The sequence below is a fragment of the Sinocyclocheilus anshuiensis genome, unplaced genomic scaffold (assembly GCF_001515605.1).
Source record: "Sinocyclocheilus anshuiensis isolate Anshui unplaced genomic scaffold, SAMN03320099.WGS_v1.1 scaffold326, whole genome shotgun sequence".
Classification (NCBI taxonomy): Eukaryota; Metazoa; Chordata; class Actinopteri; order Cypriniformes; family Cyprinidae; genus Sinocyclocheilus; species Sinocyclocheilus anshuiensis.
The window spans coordinates 951,185-965,832 of NW_015546098.1; the positions used below are offsets into that span (position 1 = coordinate 951,185).

The window sequence follows — 14,648 nt, forward strand, 5'->3', positions numbered from 1 at the left end:
AGGCAATAGCTTACAAATCAGTCAATTTTAACCTTCAATATTATAGTAATATAGTACCAACTGACTCTCAGCATAAACTCGTTACTCATTAGAAAATAAACTGTAGAGAGGGGTATTTTGCTAAATATATGCACCATATAACATATTCATTATAAGTTTTACTGTTCTTATGTTTAATTTATGTTTGAATAAATCCATCCATTTTTTTATGACAGCCACCATTTAAAGGGGTCATATGATGCGATTTCAATTTTTCCTTTCTCTTTGGTTACGGCATCAGACAGCAATTTGCATCACTGTTCTCATTGACATTCAGTCCAGGGCAGCGCTCGATATCCCAGACAGGATTAGGGGCGTTCACACAGGACGTGTTCTTCCTTTCAAACGGCCAGACTTGGGCATATAACTCAACAGAATGGGACACGAAGGTCTTGACATGTGTTTTTAAGCATGCTTGAGAGCCATTTTTTACCCTCACACCATCTTGAAACTGCAAAGTTCATGTTGCAAAATTCCGAAACAACTGAAGCATAATGCAACAGCCAAAGTCAATCTGATGCATAGAGAAATAGGCTAAAGAAATAATTAATATGGACACCAACCCCCAATTGAATGCCTCAGAGAAAAAAAATGACCAAACTTGCATATATATATATATATATATATATATATATATGCAAGCAGACATTATTATACGGTTCTGGCGCAATGATAAGATAAGAATAAAGGCCCAGTGTATACACACTGTACTGACTCAGATCAAAGAGTCGGACACATTGCTCTACACGAGCTTGATCTCACTCTACAAAAATACAGCGCAGTAAAGCAGAGAGTGGTTCAGACAGAGCTGTGCCATATGACTGTGGTGTTGTGTCCCGAGAAAGGGCATATGTAATGAGACGTGCATATGAAACATTCAGAGCGCTCTTCCTGTGATGTAGCAGCTCCAGGCTCTGAGCCTGACAGATGATCCCAGAGCGGGAAAGTGCCGGTGCGTTCCTGCTCGCACCTGGGGACGAGGGGAAAGTGGGTGTGTTTGTGCTTCTTGGCATACCGAAAGTCTACACTTTACTCTCCTCACACAAAGGTGGGTGGGGTAAGATAAGCCACTTTGCACTTAAAGGGATAGTTCACCCAAAAAAATAACATTTCCTCATGTCGTTCCAAACCTGTACGAGTGTCTTTCTTCTGCTGAAAAAAAAGATGATATTTTGAAGATACTTTGTTGCTGGTAGCCACTGACTTCAATAGTATAGGAAAAAATACTATGGAAGTTAATGGCTACCAGCAACGGTTTACTTACCAATATTCTTCAAAATATCTTTTTACTTTCAACAGAAGAAATTAACTCCTACAGGTTTGGAACAACATGAAGGTGAGTAAATGTCAGAATTTTCATTTTTTGGATGAACTATTACTTTAAGATGTGCTCAAGGAGAAATTAGGTAAAGCTAATACACCAAATGATACTGTTGATGCTTGCTTAGCTAAAATTAAAAGTGTCTATAATCAAGGGCCAAAACAAAAACGAAAAAAGCAAACAGCACAACACACCTCCTAATGAACATTTGGTGTTTAGCTGCACCTGATTTGAGTTTACAAGTCATTTTTGGAGGTGGGGGTGGGGGGGGTGGATAAAGTATGTAATTAAAGCAAAAGGTGGTTCAACAAAATACTGACACAAAGGGGTGATCCTTTTTCCAACTCAGTGATTCTGCTTTATTTTTTTTCCTGACATGTTTGTGTTATATCTTTCATTTGGATATTATAAGTTGCACTGAGTAAATACAGCTGGCTAAAACAAAAACTGTATCTGTCTTCACTTCAGGCTGCAAAGCAACAAAATGTGATTATTTTAAAGGGGGGTGATTCTTTTCTATATCCACTGTAAATACCAGTAAGATGCTGTGAAAAATACCTTCAACAAAGAGACGTGCCCTTGTCCTTTTGTCTTCCACTCCACAGGCATATTCGCATTCATCATCTGGTCTGCACTCTTTGATTACAAGCTTGCATTCTTTTTCATCTTTTTCCATATGATATCTGAAAAAAAGACAGGCTTCAAAGCAACAAAATGTGATTATTTTAAGGGGGGGGGGATTATTTTCTATACCCACTCTTACCTGCCCCACAAGCACTGTCCTAAATCCAAACTCACATGACTAACACAACTAGAAAACCTTTAAACTTATTTCAACTTATTTAACTTACTTATTTGCACATTTGATAAGAACAGCAGGAAATAATGAAGGGTGGGATTTGCTTCATCCAGCGGGATTTAACTGGGTCAGGAAAAGGTTATGGTGTTATTGGTTAAGTCCAAGACCAGTAAATAGTGACGTTATGCTGTCTTTAATAGCTAGCTGCTTATTTGCAGGCCATTTCTGAGCTCAAAGCTGACATTAACTGCAGTCATTTTCCCAAAACAGAATTCAAGGCCAAAGACTGCAGATCTAACATGACTTCTGCGGTGTGAATAACACTGAAACACAGCCCTTGAGTGCTTCTGAACACACAGGTCAGAGGCCAGCGAGTGTTTGATGCCTCAGTAAACACAAGTCTGAGAGCAGATCAAAAAAAGTGGATCTTTTCATGCCACAATCACTTTTTGAAATCAGAGAGCGATTGAGCTCCACCTGACGACAGCAGAGTGTGCCAGTCTTTACGACTGCTTATTATTACTGCCACTGAATAAAAACTGCGACTTTATCTCACAATTCTGACTTTTTTTCTCAGATTTGCGTGACACAAACTCGCAATTAGACTATTTTCTTAACTCTCAATTGCATGTTATAAAATCAGAATTGTGAGATATAAACTTGCAATCATAAGAAATCTGAGAAAAAAGTCAGTAATTTCTGACTTTATAATGCAATTGCGACTTTATATCATCCAAGTCTGACTTTATAACTTGCAATTGCAAGTTTACATCTCGCAATTCTGACTTTTTCTCAGTTGCAATTACCTTTATTTTTTATTCAGTGGCAGAAACAAGATTCCATAGCTTATCAGTTTGTCATCAGAAGTTACACAGCAGGACTAAAATGACACTGCAAGAACTTCAGAGGACGGAAGGATCCAAAGGCAATTAATCGGCTTTCGTTAACTCCCTAAATTAGTCACAGATGGCAACAGCTTTAAAGAGAAAATGAGAGGAAAAGCAGCTTGTTTTTAGCCACACCTAAATTAAATTGAATGTAACAACTGTCTCACACACTTTACAATCAATTTACTCTGAGGATTCAAATCATTTTCAATGTACGTCTCACTTATACCAGCTTCTTAAAAATGAGAGGGAGAAAAGGGTTTTGTGGGGAAGTGGGTGAAAATATATATTTCTAATTAGTTCATGTTTAATTAAAGATTTAATTATAGGAATGCCTTTTGGGCATTTTCTTCCAGCTTGTTCATTTTTCAGAGTGTTTATTCATTGCCTGATTCAATAGTCTGTTTGAATCCATAAAAGCCACGGCTTGGGTTCAGCACAGATCTAAAGAAGCTCCCGCTTCACATAACACATAATAAGGCCCTGCTTTCATCTCTGTCTTCGGATTTCTGGAGAAATGACATTAGTTTTCTGATGGGAAACCTTGATGTGTCTGCAGCTTAATCAGTCACACAATCATCTCAACAGAAGTTAATTACACCTTAGATGATATTACATAAACCATGAACAACCAATGGAAGGGAACAAAAACACTCACTAGATCTCTGCTTAATTTACCATTTCTGTAAATCACAGAAAGTCTAAATACGGGTATCTTAAGCTTTCAGCAGACAGGAGTTCCCAGGATTTAAATGGATTAGGCAAACCCTTTATACTCTGTCAAAAAAAAAAAAAAAAAAAAAAAAATTTTTAAAAAAAAAAAAAAATTTAATGGGAAAAATAAAATAAAATAATAAAATAAAATAAAATAAAATAAAATAAAATAAAATAAAATAAAATAAAAAATAAAATAAAATAAAATAAAATCTGGTCAGTACATTCCTTTAACATTCCCTGCTGGCATAATAAAGAGTTTAATTCTGGAGCCTGTCTACATCTGTCTCGCTGACGAAAGGCATGCCAAACATTTTAAAGCACTCATTTCCACACAGGTGCTCAGACACATTTTCTAACCAGCTAAGCAATTTGCAAAATGCAAAGTCACTGGTTTAAGACAAGCTTTTGCAGCTGTGTGTGTTTTTTTTGGGGTCTCTGAACTAAATGAAAGAAAAAAGCAACAACATGCGCCTACCTAAACAAATCGTAGTACCTTTATACAGTATAAGTTGGTTATGCACGGTTGATGCAATTAAAAATGAAAGAAAACAGACAATTTCTTTTAGTGTTTGGCTAGACAGCAAAGTTACTTCAACTAAAAACAAAATGATTATTCAAATTTTGCTTATTTTTCTTATTGGATGTTGAAATCAAATGTGGATGCTGTCATTATCTAATCGGAATCTATCTTCACAAATGACTAGCTATGAATTTACACAGCTTAGAGGGAAAAAAAACTTTCAGTTCTTCAGTCCTTTGGAGTGACAAAAAACACTTTTAATGTTGCCAAATGTTGCTAATCAGGAACCAAATGGGAAAGCGAGACATTCAAGCTTAAGAGTTAAGCAGTCAGGTTTCACCTTCTACCATTACATGTCTGTTTATATTATCTTCAGTCCTGCTAAATCAACCTTGAGGACAAGACTTCAGGGACTGACTGCTCTCAACTGAGTGCTTCACTTCTTTATTCTGTTGTCTTACACTGCATGAGGGAATTCAATCATTACTGAGCTTAACGCAAACACTATCAGTTACAGCATGTTGCTTATGAATACAAATTTGGCCTTAAAGGCCACAGTTATTTCTATCACAGCCTTTTCAAGAGCTCAACATTTGCATACTATGAAAAGCTCTGAATGCATAATTCCAATGCAGAGATCAAACACGCTGGAATAATGTTTCCTCAAGGAAAATATTTAAGAATGACCTTATTTACAAAGGTTCAGCATTCCCTAATTCACGTTCTTAATGAAATCTTGATTAGCCAAGAGGAGCAGGACACTAGCCACAGATGCGCTTCGTACCGTTGAGCCTACAAGTCACACTAAAGCAAAAAAAAAATAGGGTAGATTTTTTTTCAAAATGACTTCAAAGGTCATACTCAAAATTGGGGTGATGGGGGACGTTTACTTACGACTCGAGGCTCATTAAATAACAGCTAGACGCACAGAGCAGAACATATAGTACAGAAACAAGTTTTTTTAAGTTTTCAAACTACTTTTTTAAACTCGCCATAATGCAACACTCATAGTGTAAGATGCTCAAAAAAAACAGCCAAAGACATAGACTTAAAATAAATTAATATAAACATAAGGGCAAACTTTTTTTTTTTCCATGGTCCCAAATCTCGAACATGGTAATCAACAAATGTTAATTCAATAAAAATATGAACTCTGAACAGCAAACTAACAGTGCAGCAGCAGAAGCATAAAATAAACCAGTAAAATCATTCTGAAGTGATTATTTTTCAACAAGAGTTATCAATTTTTGAAGGTGCAATGCATGCTGGGAACTTGTACAACATTGTGCAGAATAAAACTGCATTCAGATGACTCCAAGTAAGGTAAACAACTTTTGTTAGAAACATCTTGTTCAATTCACAATTCATCATCCTAAATCTTTGTTCAAGCAATTTTTTTTTTTTACATTTGTTAGAAGAATGTTGCGAGATTTTTTTAGTCTACTAAAATAGTCTTTATATATTCAGTCATTTTCCAGATTAATTCATATTTTTATAAATATTTACTTATTTACTTTGAGTTGTATAAAACTGAAGACAAAAGAGTCAAAAATATATCATTTATAATCAAATCTTTGCTTAATCTCAATATTTCTGACATGCATTTAATTCATATGAAACTAAATTCTAATAAATTATTGTTTATCATTATTATTACTACACATTTTCTCTTCAAACATTTCTGTGGACCCCTTGCACTCTCTTGCGGCCCCTGGTGTGCCCAGAGACCCGTTTTAAATCAACTAAAGCACAAGCACACTGTCAACAGGCTAATTAAATCACTACTGCTTTAAAAAAAAAACAGAAAATACGATCTAAAACTTAGCAAGGTCAGCTAGTCAAACATTTTGACCCCATCCCTCAGCTCACTAGGCTTTGAGCCACAATGCCGTTTAAAAAAACCTTGACAAAACATTCACATTCTTTTGAAAAGGCTCACGTGGCGAACTTCAGCCTCAGTCAGATGCACACCGTGTTCTCATCTCAAACACACAGCGGCTTCAAAAGGCGGCTCCACTCACAGATGTGATGAGATGTTCTCCTGAGATTCACTCACCAGAAACAGCGCGACCTTCTTCAGACCGCGATTCCCCATGACGGCTCAGAGAGACTCGGCTCAGACACAGACAGAAACGGTTGTCTTCTGTCAGCGCGATGACAAGCGTGTCGACATCATGAGGATGAGGAGGGTCTGTGTGCTCTCGCGTTCCCTCCCCTCGCTCTTCTCCATCTCCACTCATTTGTATTTGCTCAAACACAGACCCAATCTCTCTCTTTTGATTCAAGCCAACCAGCAAAGTACACAACGTTTGGAAGAAACTGCTTGTGTGCCACATGGCTTTCCAAAAAAAAACACACACATTCGTGGTGTGAAAGTCTAAGGCCTCTGATGTTTACATTTAGTGATCCAATAAACCTGGACCACACGTCTGAGAGCCACAGACACGCGGCTCGTTAATTACAGTGATTGCAGAATGATAACCACTGGCTGGAGAGTCAGTAAGTCAGCGACCAATCAGAATGGGTTTAGAGGTCACTTCTGACTGAGCCCCATCAACATCAGATATGTGTATCTATACAGATGAAGTACTTGACTGTGTTCATACTAATAAACTTTAAAGCTGCAGTATGTGATAGTGACAGCTAGTGGTTGAAATGGGTACTGCAGTCCAAATTCAAAATATTGTTTCTCCCTCACCTCGTCCTCACGAGACATTTTTATTATGAGCATAAATGCTTATCATATCGCAATTCAAAACGCAATATAATGACAAAATTATATAATTTTGACCAAATTGTGCAGCCCTGTACTGTAAATAAATCTTAATAATAAAATGTAATTTTTTAAACTAGCATAAAACACTTACTTAGTTTAAATAATCTATTTATATTTCATTTTACCTGCATGTCTGTGAACATGCAAATGTGTTGTTATATTATTGAAATATTAACTTAAAAGTGGGTACTTCAAGAAAATATTTTGTTAAAAGGGTTCGGCTGAAAGAACTTCCATCACCCAAGTAATCATAGAATGTCAGAACCAAAGAAGCAATTCAGTTTTGAAGTGAAAAACAGCTAAAGCTAATCCAGATGCTCCTGAACACATTCAATGCAAGCCAAAACTTGACATATTATCAAACCAACCTTTATTTGAAAGCCCTTTAGTTAGGTACATAATGTCTGGGCTATGAATGATAAGGTTCTAGCTTTCCTTAATCACTCCATAAAATCAAGATCAAAGTTTATCTGATGCAAAGTCAAAAATGGCCAGTAGAGGGAGACAAACAACATGACTGCACAAGCCCATTAAACTTCTGCCCGCATTAGATTGTCACTACATTAAACTTAATCAGAAGAATAGTTCTGTTTGGACTTTAAACAGTTACATTTGGTCGCTTACCTTATTCTTGCAAAATGAGGGTGAGCTTTGGTGCTGTCGTCCGGAGGACTGGTCTGTGTTATCATTAAGGTCCGACACAGCGGTCCTGAGGGAGGGAGAGTGGAGGCCTTCCTCTCCTTCCTCCTCATCTTCAGCCTCCTCCTCCTCCTCCTCCTCTTCCCTCCCACTCTCTTCTGAATGCTCAAACTCATCGCTATCCTGGTCCATTTCCTCCTCGCCATCCTCCTCATCGTCTTCGTTCTGGTCTGAACGAAGTCCCGCTCCGACCTGCCCTTCCCTTCCGCCGTTATTATTCCCCTCCTCCTCCTCGTTCTCCTCCTCTTCCTCGCGATGCCGTCTACGCCGCCGGTGCTGCTCCTGCTCCCACATCCACTGGGCACCCTTTTCGGCTCCATTCACCTCACTCCTCCGTCCTTCCTCCACCGGCTCCTCCTCTTGATCCCTCGGCCGCTCTCGTCCGTCCTCTTCCTCCTCGGCTGCTTCTCTTCTCTGTTGCTGCGCCTCCTGCTCCTGCTCCTCCAGCACCCGGTTCATGTGCTCCGCCTGGGGCTGGGGTGCGCGGCCGGAGGTGCTGTTACCTGCCCCAGGCCTCTGCTGCTGGGTCGCCCTGCTGCCGCTGCCCCCCGACAGCAGATCCTGGTTCATTTCCAAAAGCCAGCTTGCTACCTCCTGCACCTTCGCTAGGCTGTCTGAGGAGGACAAGGACTTGGCATTCTGAAAGAGAGATGGAGACGGGAAGTGGTTAAGGCGGATTGTCACAAAAATCAGAAGCATGCATATGGGCTGGTTATTCAAAAAAAGAAACACCATTCTCCTGTTTGCAGCCAGAGTGTGCTGAAGCAGGTAACTCATTCTTTTATTCATGCCTGTGAAATAAAACAATGGACATTTGCATCTAAGCTGGGAAAGATGCAATATGAGCGTGCCTCAAACAATGGGCTTGGCCTGGAAACCACGGCAACAGTATCACTTCAACACACGCAAACAAACATTCATCGTATTCTCCATTCAAGTTTCTGTTTTTACGGTGTTGCATTACATACAATTCTACTGTTTTAATCAAAATCGGTTTTATTTTTAGTGCTAATATCTAGATTCTAATAATGCACATTTGTGTAACCGCATGTGTATTACATAAACATATAAATGACCAATCAAAAGATTGGAGTCAGGAGAATCCTTTTTTTTGTAAGAAATAATTTTAATTGTATTTAATAATGCACATGAAAATAGTACATTAACACATTTGTGTAATTGCACATGTACCATTCAAAATACTGAAGTCAGGAGGATTTTTAAAAAAAATAAAATTATTTTGAAGTTTACTGCACTAATTTTAATTAAATTGAAAAGTGACAGACTTCTATATTTCTATTTTAAATAATTGCCGTTTTTCATTAAAGTTTTCCACAAAAATAGACGATTTCCACAAAAATATTGAGCAGCACAACGGTGTTCAACATTGATAATAATCAGAAATGTTTCTTCAAAATCAGCATATTAGAATGATTTCTGAAGATCATGTGACACTGAAGACTGGAGTAACGATGCTGAAAATACATTTTAAATGTATTAAAATACAAAAATATACTATTTGAAACTGTGATTACACAATATTAGTTTTTACTGTATTTTTCATCAAATAATTGCAGGCTTGGCGAGCATAATTCAAAAACACTCTTACAGACTACAAACAAACACTTTTTTTTATTTCAAATCAGAACATGATTTGAGACTTCATACACAGTACAGCTATTTCAGAGCAATCTCAGTTCACTGTTGGGGAGAGGAAGACACTAAGTGACAAAAAGTCTTGTGCAACACTGATTCACTATTCAACGGCAGCATCAGATTCACTATTCGAGTGGAAATGTAATAATCGAAACCCTGTTACACAACAGATCAAATACAATCACTGACGAACACATACAGCCAGTAGGGGGCATCACTGCCAAACAAGTGCAGTTCATGAAGCAGCTTCCAGACACATAGTACACATCTGCAGCAGGATCCACACAACCATATCATGTTACCGTAAGGATGCTTCATCAGTCGCTAGCCCTGCACTGCAATGCCACTCTTGCATTTTTTATGTAAAATATGCTTTTTTTTTTTTTTTTGCCTTTTGGTTTTAAGACTAGTGAACTTTCAGCAAGGCAAATAAAAATAAAAAAAAATCTTTATTAAACCTTTACACTAAACCACGTGCTAACTTCACAGAAGCAGAGGCTAGTATAAATTTAATAAAAATAAAAATGTAGATAGGTATAGTTTGCTGTTGACATAACTGTTCTGTTGAACATTTAAGTATTTGAGGAATAAATCATTGGGGGAAAAACGCAATTCTTAAGGCCTGTTCAGACCAAGGACAATAACTATAACGTTTTAATTATCATTCTAATTCTACGAGAATAGGAAAGTCCACACCTCAACTATAATGATGATAACAAGAACAATTCACTGGAATTACTTTCAGAACGATTTTTTTCCAGGTGATGAATGATAAAGACAATGACAGCCAATCAGAATCCTCCCAAGCTTGACCAATTAAAGCAATTATATGAATGCAGCACGAGCTTATAAACATCAATATGGTCCGTTGTTGTGGATGCTAATAGTTATCGCTATCTTTATAGTTATTATTCCATGTGTGAAAAAGCCTTGACCGTACTTATAATTTAGCAAACAGGCATCTTAAGGCAATGAGAATTTCAGGTTTCAAAAATACATAAAAGTCAATACAATTCTTTTAAAAAATGACTTCTTGTACATTTTTGATTCACTAAAATGAACCAGCTCAAAAGATTCATTCGTTTGGGAATCTGATGCACTGGTCAATCGGTCAAGTCAGGCACTACTAAAAATTCTATGAAACATCAGCAAGAAACATTTAACATATACTTATAATACACAGATAATTCTGAATGATTTTCAAAGCAGCAACATGCTTTATGAGTCCAGATGGTGTAGTTAAAGAATCTACCAGCAGGGGCTGACAGAAGCATGAAAGCCTGCTAAACTTTCTACCTGTTCTCTAATGCAAACATCCAGTAATACTTCCATATCCATCACCCACTGGATCTATGCATTTAGTCCTCTCCATAGTCCAGATTATAGGGTCTAATCACAGCAAATATATGAAGCCAGAGATCTCAGGGCAATTTCAAACGGTTTAATGCATCTGATTAAATGAGCTTTTTGATTACAGAATCGTTTCCTTTATAACAAGGAAGACGAGATGCACAATCAGCCAAGATCCAATAGGAAAATAATTATGTGGCAATGAACTTCAAATAGACATTTCAATTTCCCCTCCTATAGAGAGGCCGAACCAGGTGAGCTCTATAGAAAAACCTGTGCGATCTCTAGAGATTTGTCTCGTGTATTAACATGCTAAAAAACAATTGCTTAGCAAAGCGTTCAATGCATCTCAATGCAAACGCAAAGCATCTATCAAGCATCATGAAGGTGCTGGACTGCCTGTTAGTATTCATGTCCTGCATGCTGGTCTATCCGTGCAACTGCATTAGACTCGAACACAATTAGTGCTATTAGACTGCACAACTGAACTAGTGTGTGCTCAAGTGACAGTACTGCAACACACACAAATACATTGAGCCTCATTTGAATTGAGGGCGAGACCGTTAAAGTGTATGAAAACTGCCTTAACAACAGTAATCTAGTTTAGTACGCTTCACAGATGCTCATCTCGCCGTAGGTTCCTGCATTTTTCTTTTTGGAGGACAGATGAGTAGGTCTATGTTCCGTAAAGTAGGGACCTGAAGGTCACTTCCAGATACATGTGGACTGGACAGAAAGACAGACAGACCTTCAAGGGCTAATGACAGGATCCTCATTTTTCACCGCGATGTACAAGATATTTTAATTAATTTGGTCAGTTTATTTTAAAGGTCCAATTCTTACTATTAACTACAACTTTTGCCTCAATAATTTGCTGCTTATTAATAGTTAGTAAGGTAGTTGTTAAGGTTAGGTATGGAGTAGAGATTAAGGGATCTAAAATATGCTCATGCAGAATAAGTAGAGATGCACTGATCGACTGGCCAGGGACTGGAATCAGCCGATTTTAAGCATGATCAGCCCGGGCCGGTGAGCAGACGGTTAGTCTCACAGCTTGCTGATTCCGTTTTGAGACTCTACGCTCACTCACATCTGCATGTAAACATGTCAGCGGCGTGGAAGTTCTTCACTGTCAGTGAAGACACGAAGTTCGCAATCTGTAATACGTGCAGGGCCAAAGTAAGCCGTGGGGGACCCACAGATTAACGCTTGTAGATTTTCTTAAAGGGGCAAGTGAGAGAGAATTTCACTTCCCGACCGGACAAGAAGCCTGATTATTTACTCTTTATTTTGAGAGTTGTTTTATCATTTCTTTTATGATGTAAATATTTAAAATATTTTTGCATTGAAAAAAGTGGATTTTTATTTGTATGCTGTCAATTATAGTTCTTAGAAAGTAAATCGGAATAGTCAAAAATCATTATCGGCAGGTCACATTTACCAAAAAATATTGGAAATCGGAATCAGCCAAGAAAATTGCAATCGGTGCAATTTATAAGTACTAATAAACAGCTAATATGCTAGTAATATGCATGCTAGTTAATAGTGAGAATTGAATAGTGAGAGAGGAAAAATGAAATATAGCAGGACATCTGAAGATGCTCAAGTCTCTCAAGGTTAATGTCTCAATGTTGTTTTTGCTGCTTAATATTTTTTTTGGAAACTTTTTTCAGCATTCTTTGATGAATAATAAGTTAAAAAAGAACAGCATTTATTCTAAATAGAAATCTTTTGTAAGAATATACTGTTAAAAAATGTGGGGTCAGAACATTTTTTTTTCTTTCGTTTTTGAAAGAAATTAATACTTTTATTCAGCAAGGATGTGTTAAATTGATAACTGATAGCAAAGACTTACATTGTTAGAAAAGCTTTCTATTTTAAATAAATGTTGTTCTTTTTAACTTAACCGTTTCCAACATTGATAATAAATCAGAATATTAGAATGATTTCTGAAGATCATGTGACACTGAAGACTGGAGGAATGATGCTGAAAATTCAGCTGCGCATCACAGAAATAAATTATAGTTTACAATATATTCACATAGAAAACAGTTATTTTAAATTGTAATAATATTTCACAATATTATTGTTTTTTTCTGTATTTTTTAATGGAATAATTGCAGCCTTGATGAGCAGAAGAGGCTTCTTTAAAAAAAAAACATTAAAAATCCTTTTTTTAATGGTATCAAAGTTGATCATAACCATATGAAATCAACACGAATATAAGGAGTACATTTCTAAGAACTTGGCACATGTGTTCTGAACTAGATTTTAAAACGAACTTTTCTTCTTTATTGTTGACACTCATTTGTCATTGACCCTCAAATCACTTGGGAAGACATCTGAATCATTCAGACTGGGTATTTCACCACCACAAAATAACCCAAAGCGCCTGGTTTGAATTCAGTGGTAAGTGTACTCCAAGGGACCCAGAGAAACAAAGACTTGAAACAAAAACTTCTATAACAAATTCATCAAATTCTTGCATCAAAAGCCAGGAAAAAACACTCCAAAACGAACCAAGACCTAACATGACTAACAAATACCGCACAGTTTATGCGATGACACGGGAAAAACTCCATCCCAGCTTTGCTTTCCAGACATGTGCTCTGATACGGAAAACTGGAAGCATTGCCTTAAAAAGAGAAGCATTTGGCTTGGCTCCCGGAAAATGCAACCAGCCGGCGTAGCTGAGCAGTCTGATAAGAGAGTGAGGTGCATCATTTCTTTAGTTATTACCACTGTGTAGACTTCAGCGGCAGGTCATTTATCTACATCTAAAGGGGCTGAGAGGAAGGTGAAGCCAAAATGGGTTTTAGCACATCCTCTCAGAGAGAACGCTAGCAAAGGAGATGAAGGGGAGGAGGAGAGAGTGGCGGTATTATTGGTTTCACGATGTCATTTCCTACAAAGCGGCCATACTGTCATCTCCTCTTGGACAGGAAACATTATGAATGAACAGGAAAAGAGAAAAAAGAGAGCGTTATTTTTATTAACCACAAAAGGTACCAGGATAGGTCTTTATGATAAGAACCAAGCCAAATAAAAGGAAACCCATCACTTGGTTTCGCAAATTACTCATTCATACAGAACTGCTCCCGTTAGCAGCAGAATAATAGACAAAATGGCTCATTTGGTAGATACGCAAGTACAAAGACGAAGACAAATTTGGGTAAGTATCTGCAACCAGTGCTGGAAAACAGATCTCCTGCTGAAAAACCTCATTTAGTGCTTCTAATCGGCTGTAGTTTAGTCTCAGCAGATTGGTTTGTTAGAGAAAAATGGTTTGTAGGAAAAGCCTTTGAGTGGCCATGCAGGCAGAACTGGCTGAAAACACTCTCCTCCAGTAAATAAGCTATTAAGACATCTAGACTATCCATCGAGATGCAATGAATAGCTCCCTCTATGAGCGTCATACTGGAAAACCTCAAGAAGTCTCCATAATTAGCTTATACGTGGAAACCGAGATTTTCGTTCCAATGCTACTGCAGAACGTTCATTACGGAAGGAAGAGATGGAAAGGAGGTAGGGCTTGCCGCGATAGACGGTGCTGACGGTGATACCGGTGTTAAGCCGCAACACCGTTTACGTCACTTGCCCACCGCGGCACCGACCCCCACCGCCGTTTTGATTTTTTATAGAAATAAAAATAATTTAGTTCAGTAAAAGAACAGACACTACAATTAAAAACTGAACGCGGCTGCTCAATGCAGCGTGCCGAACGACAGTCGCATCACAGATCAGATTTAATTTCTCCAGTGAGGAGAGCGAGTCGAGCTGACTGACAAGAAGAGTGAGGCGAGACAGACAAGACGATCGCGGATGATTTAGTTTCGAAACGAAATGCAAAAGCGCCTGTTTGGCAATATTTTGGATTTTGAAAA

The 14,648-nt window shown here is 37.8% G+C and overlaps 1 protein-coding gene across 1 annotated transcript in view; it reads right to left on the reverse strand.

Moving 5' to 3' along the window:
* Window positions 1–14,648, reverse strand: part of LOC107700263 (F-box/WD repeat-containing protein 7-like) — a 156,242-nt gene that overhangs the window by 86,439 nt on the left and 55,155 nt on the right. The window contains exon 3 of the mRNA XM_016501868.1: window positions 7,684–8,397. Within this exon, the coding sequence (XP_016357354.1) occupies window positions 7,684–8,397 (714 nt within the window). The remainder of the gene's footprint in view (window positions 1–7,683; window positions 8,398–14,648) is intronic.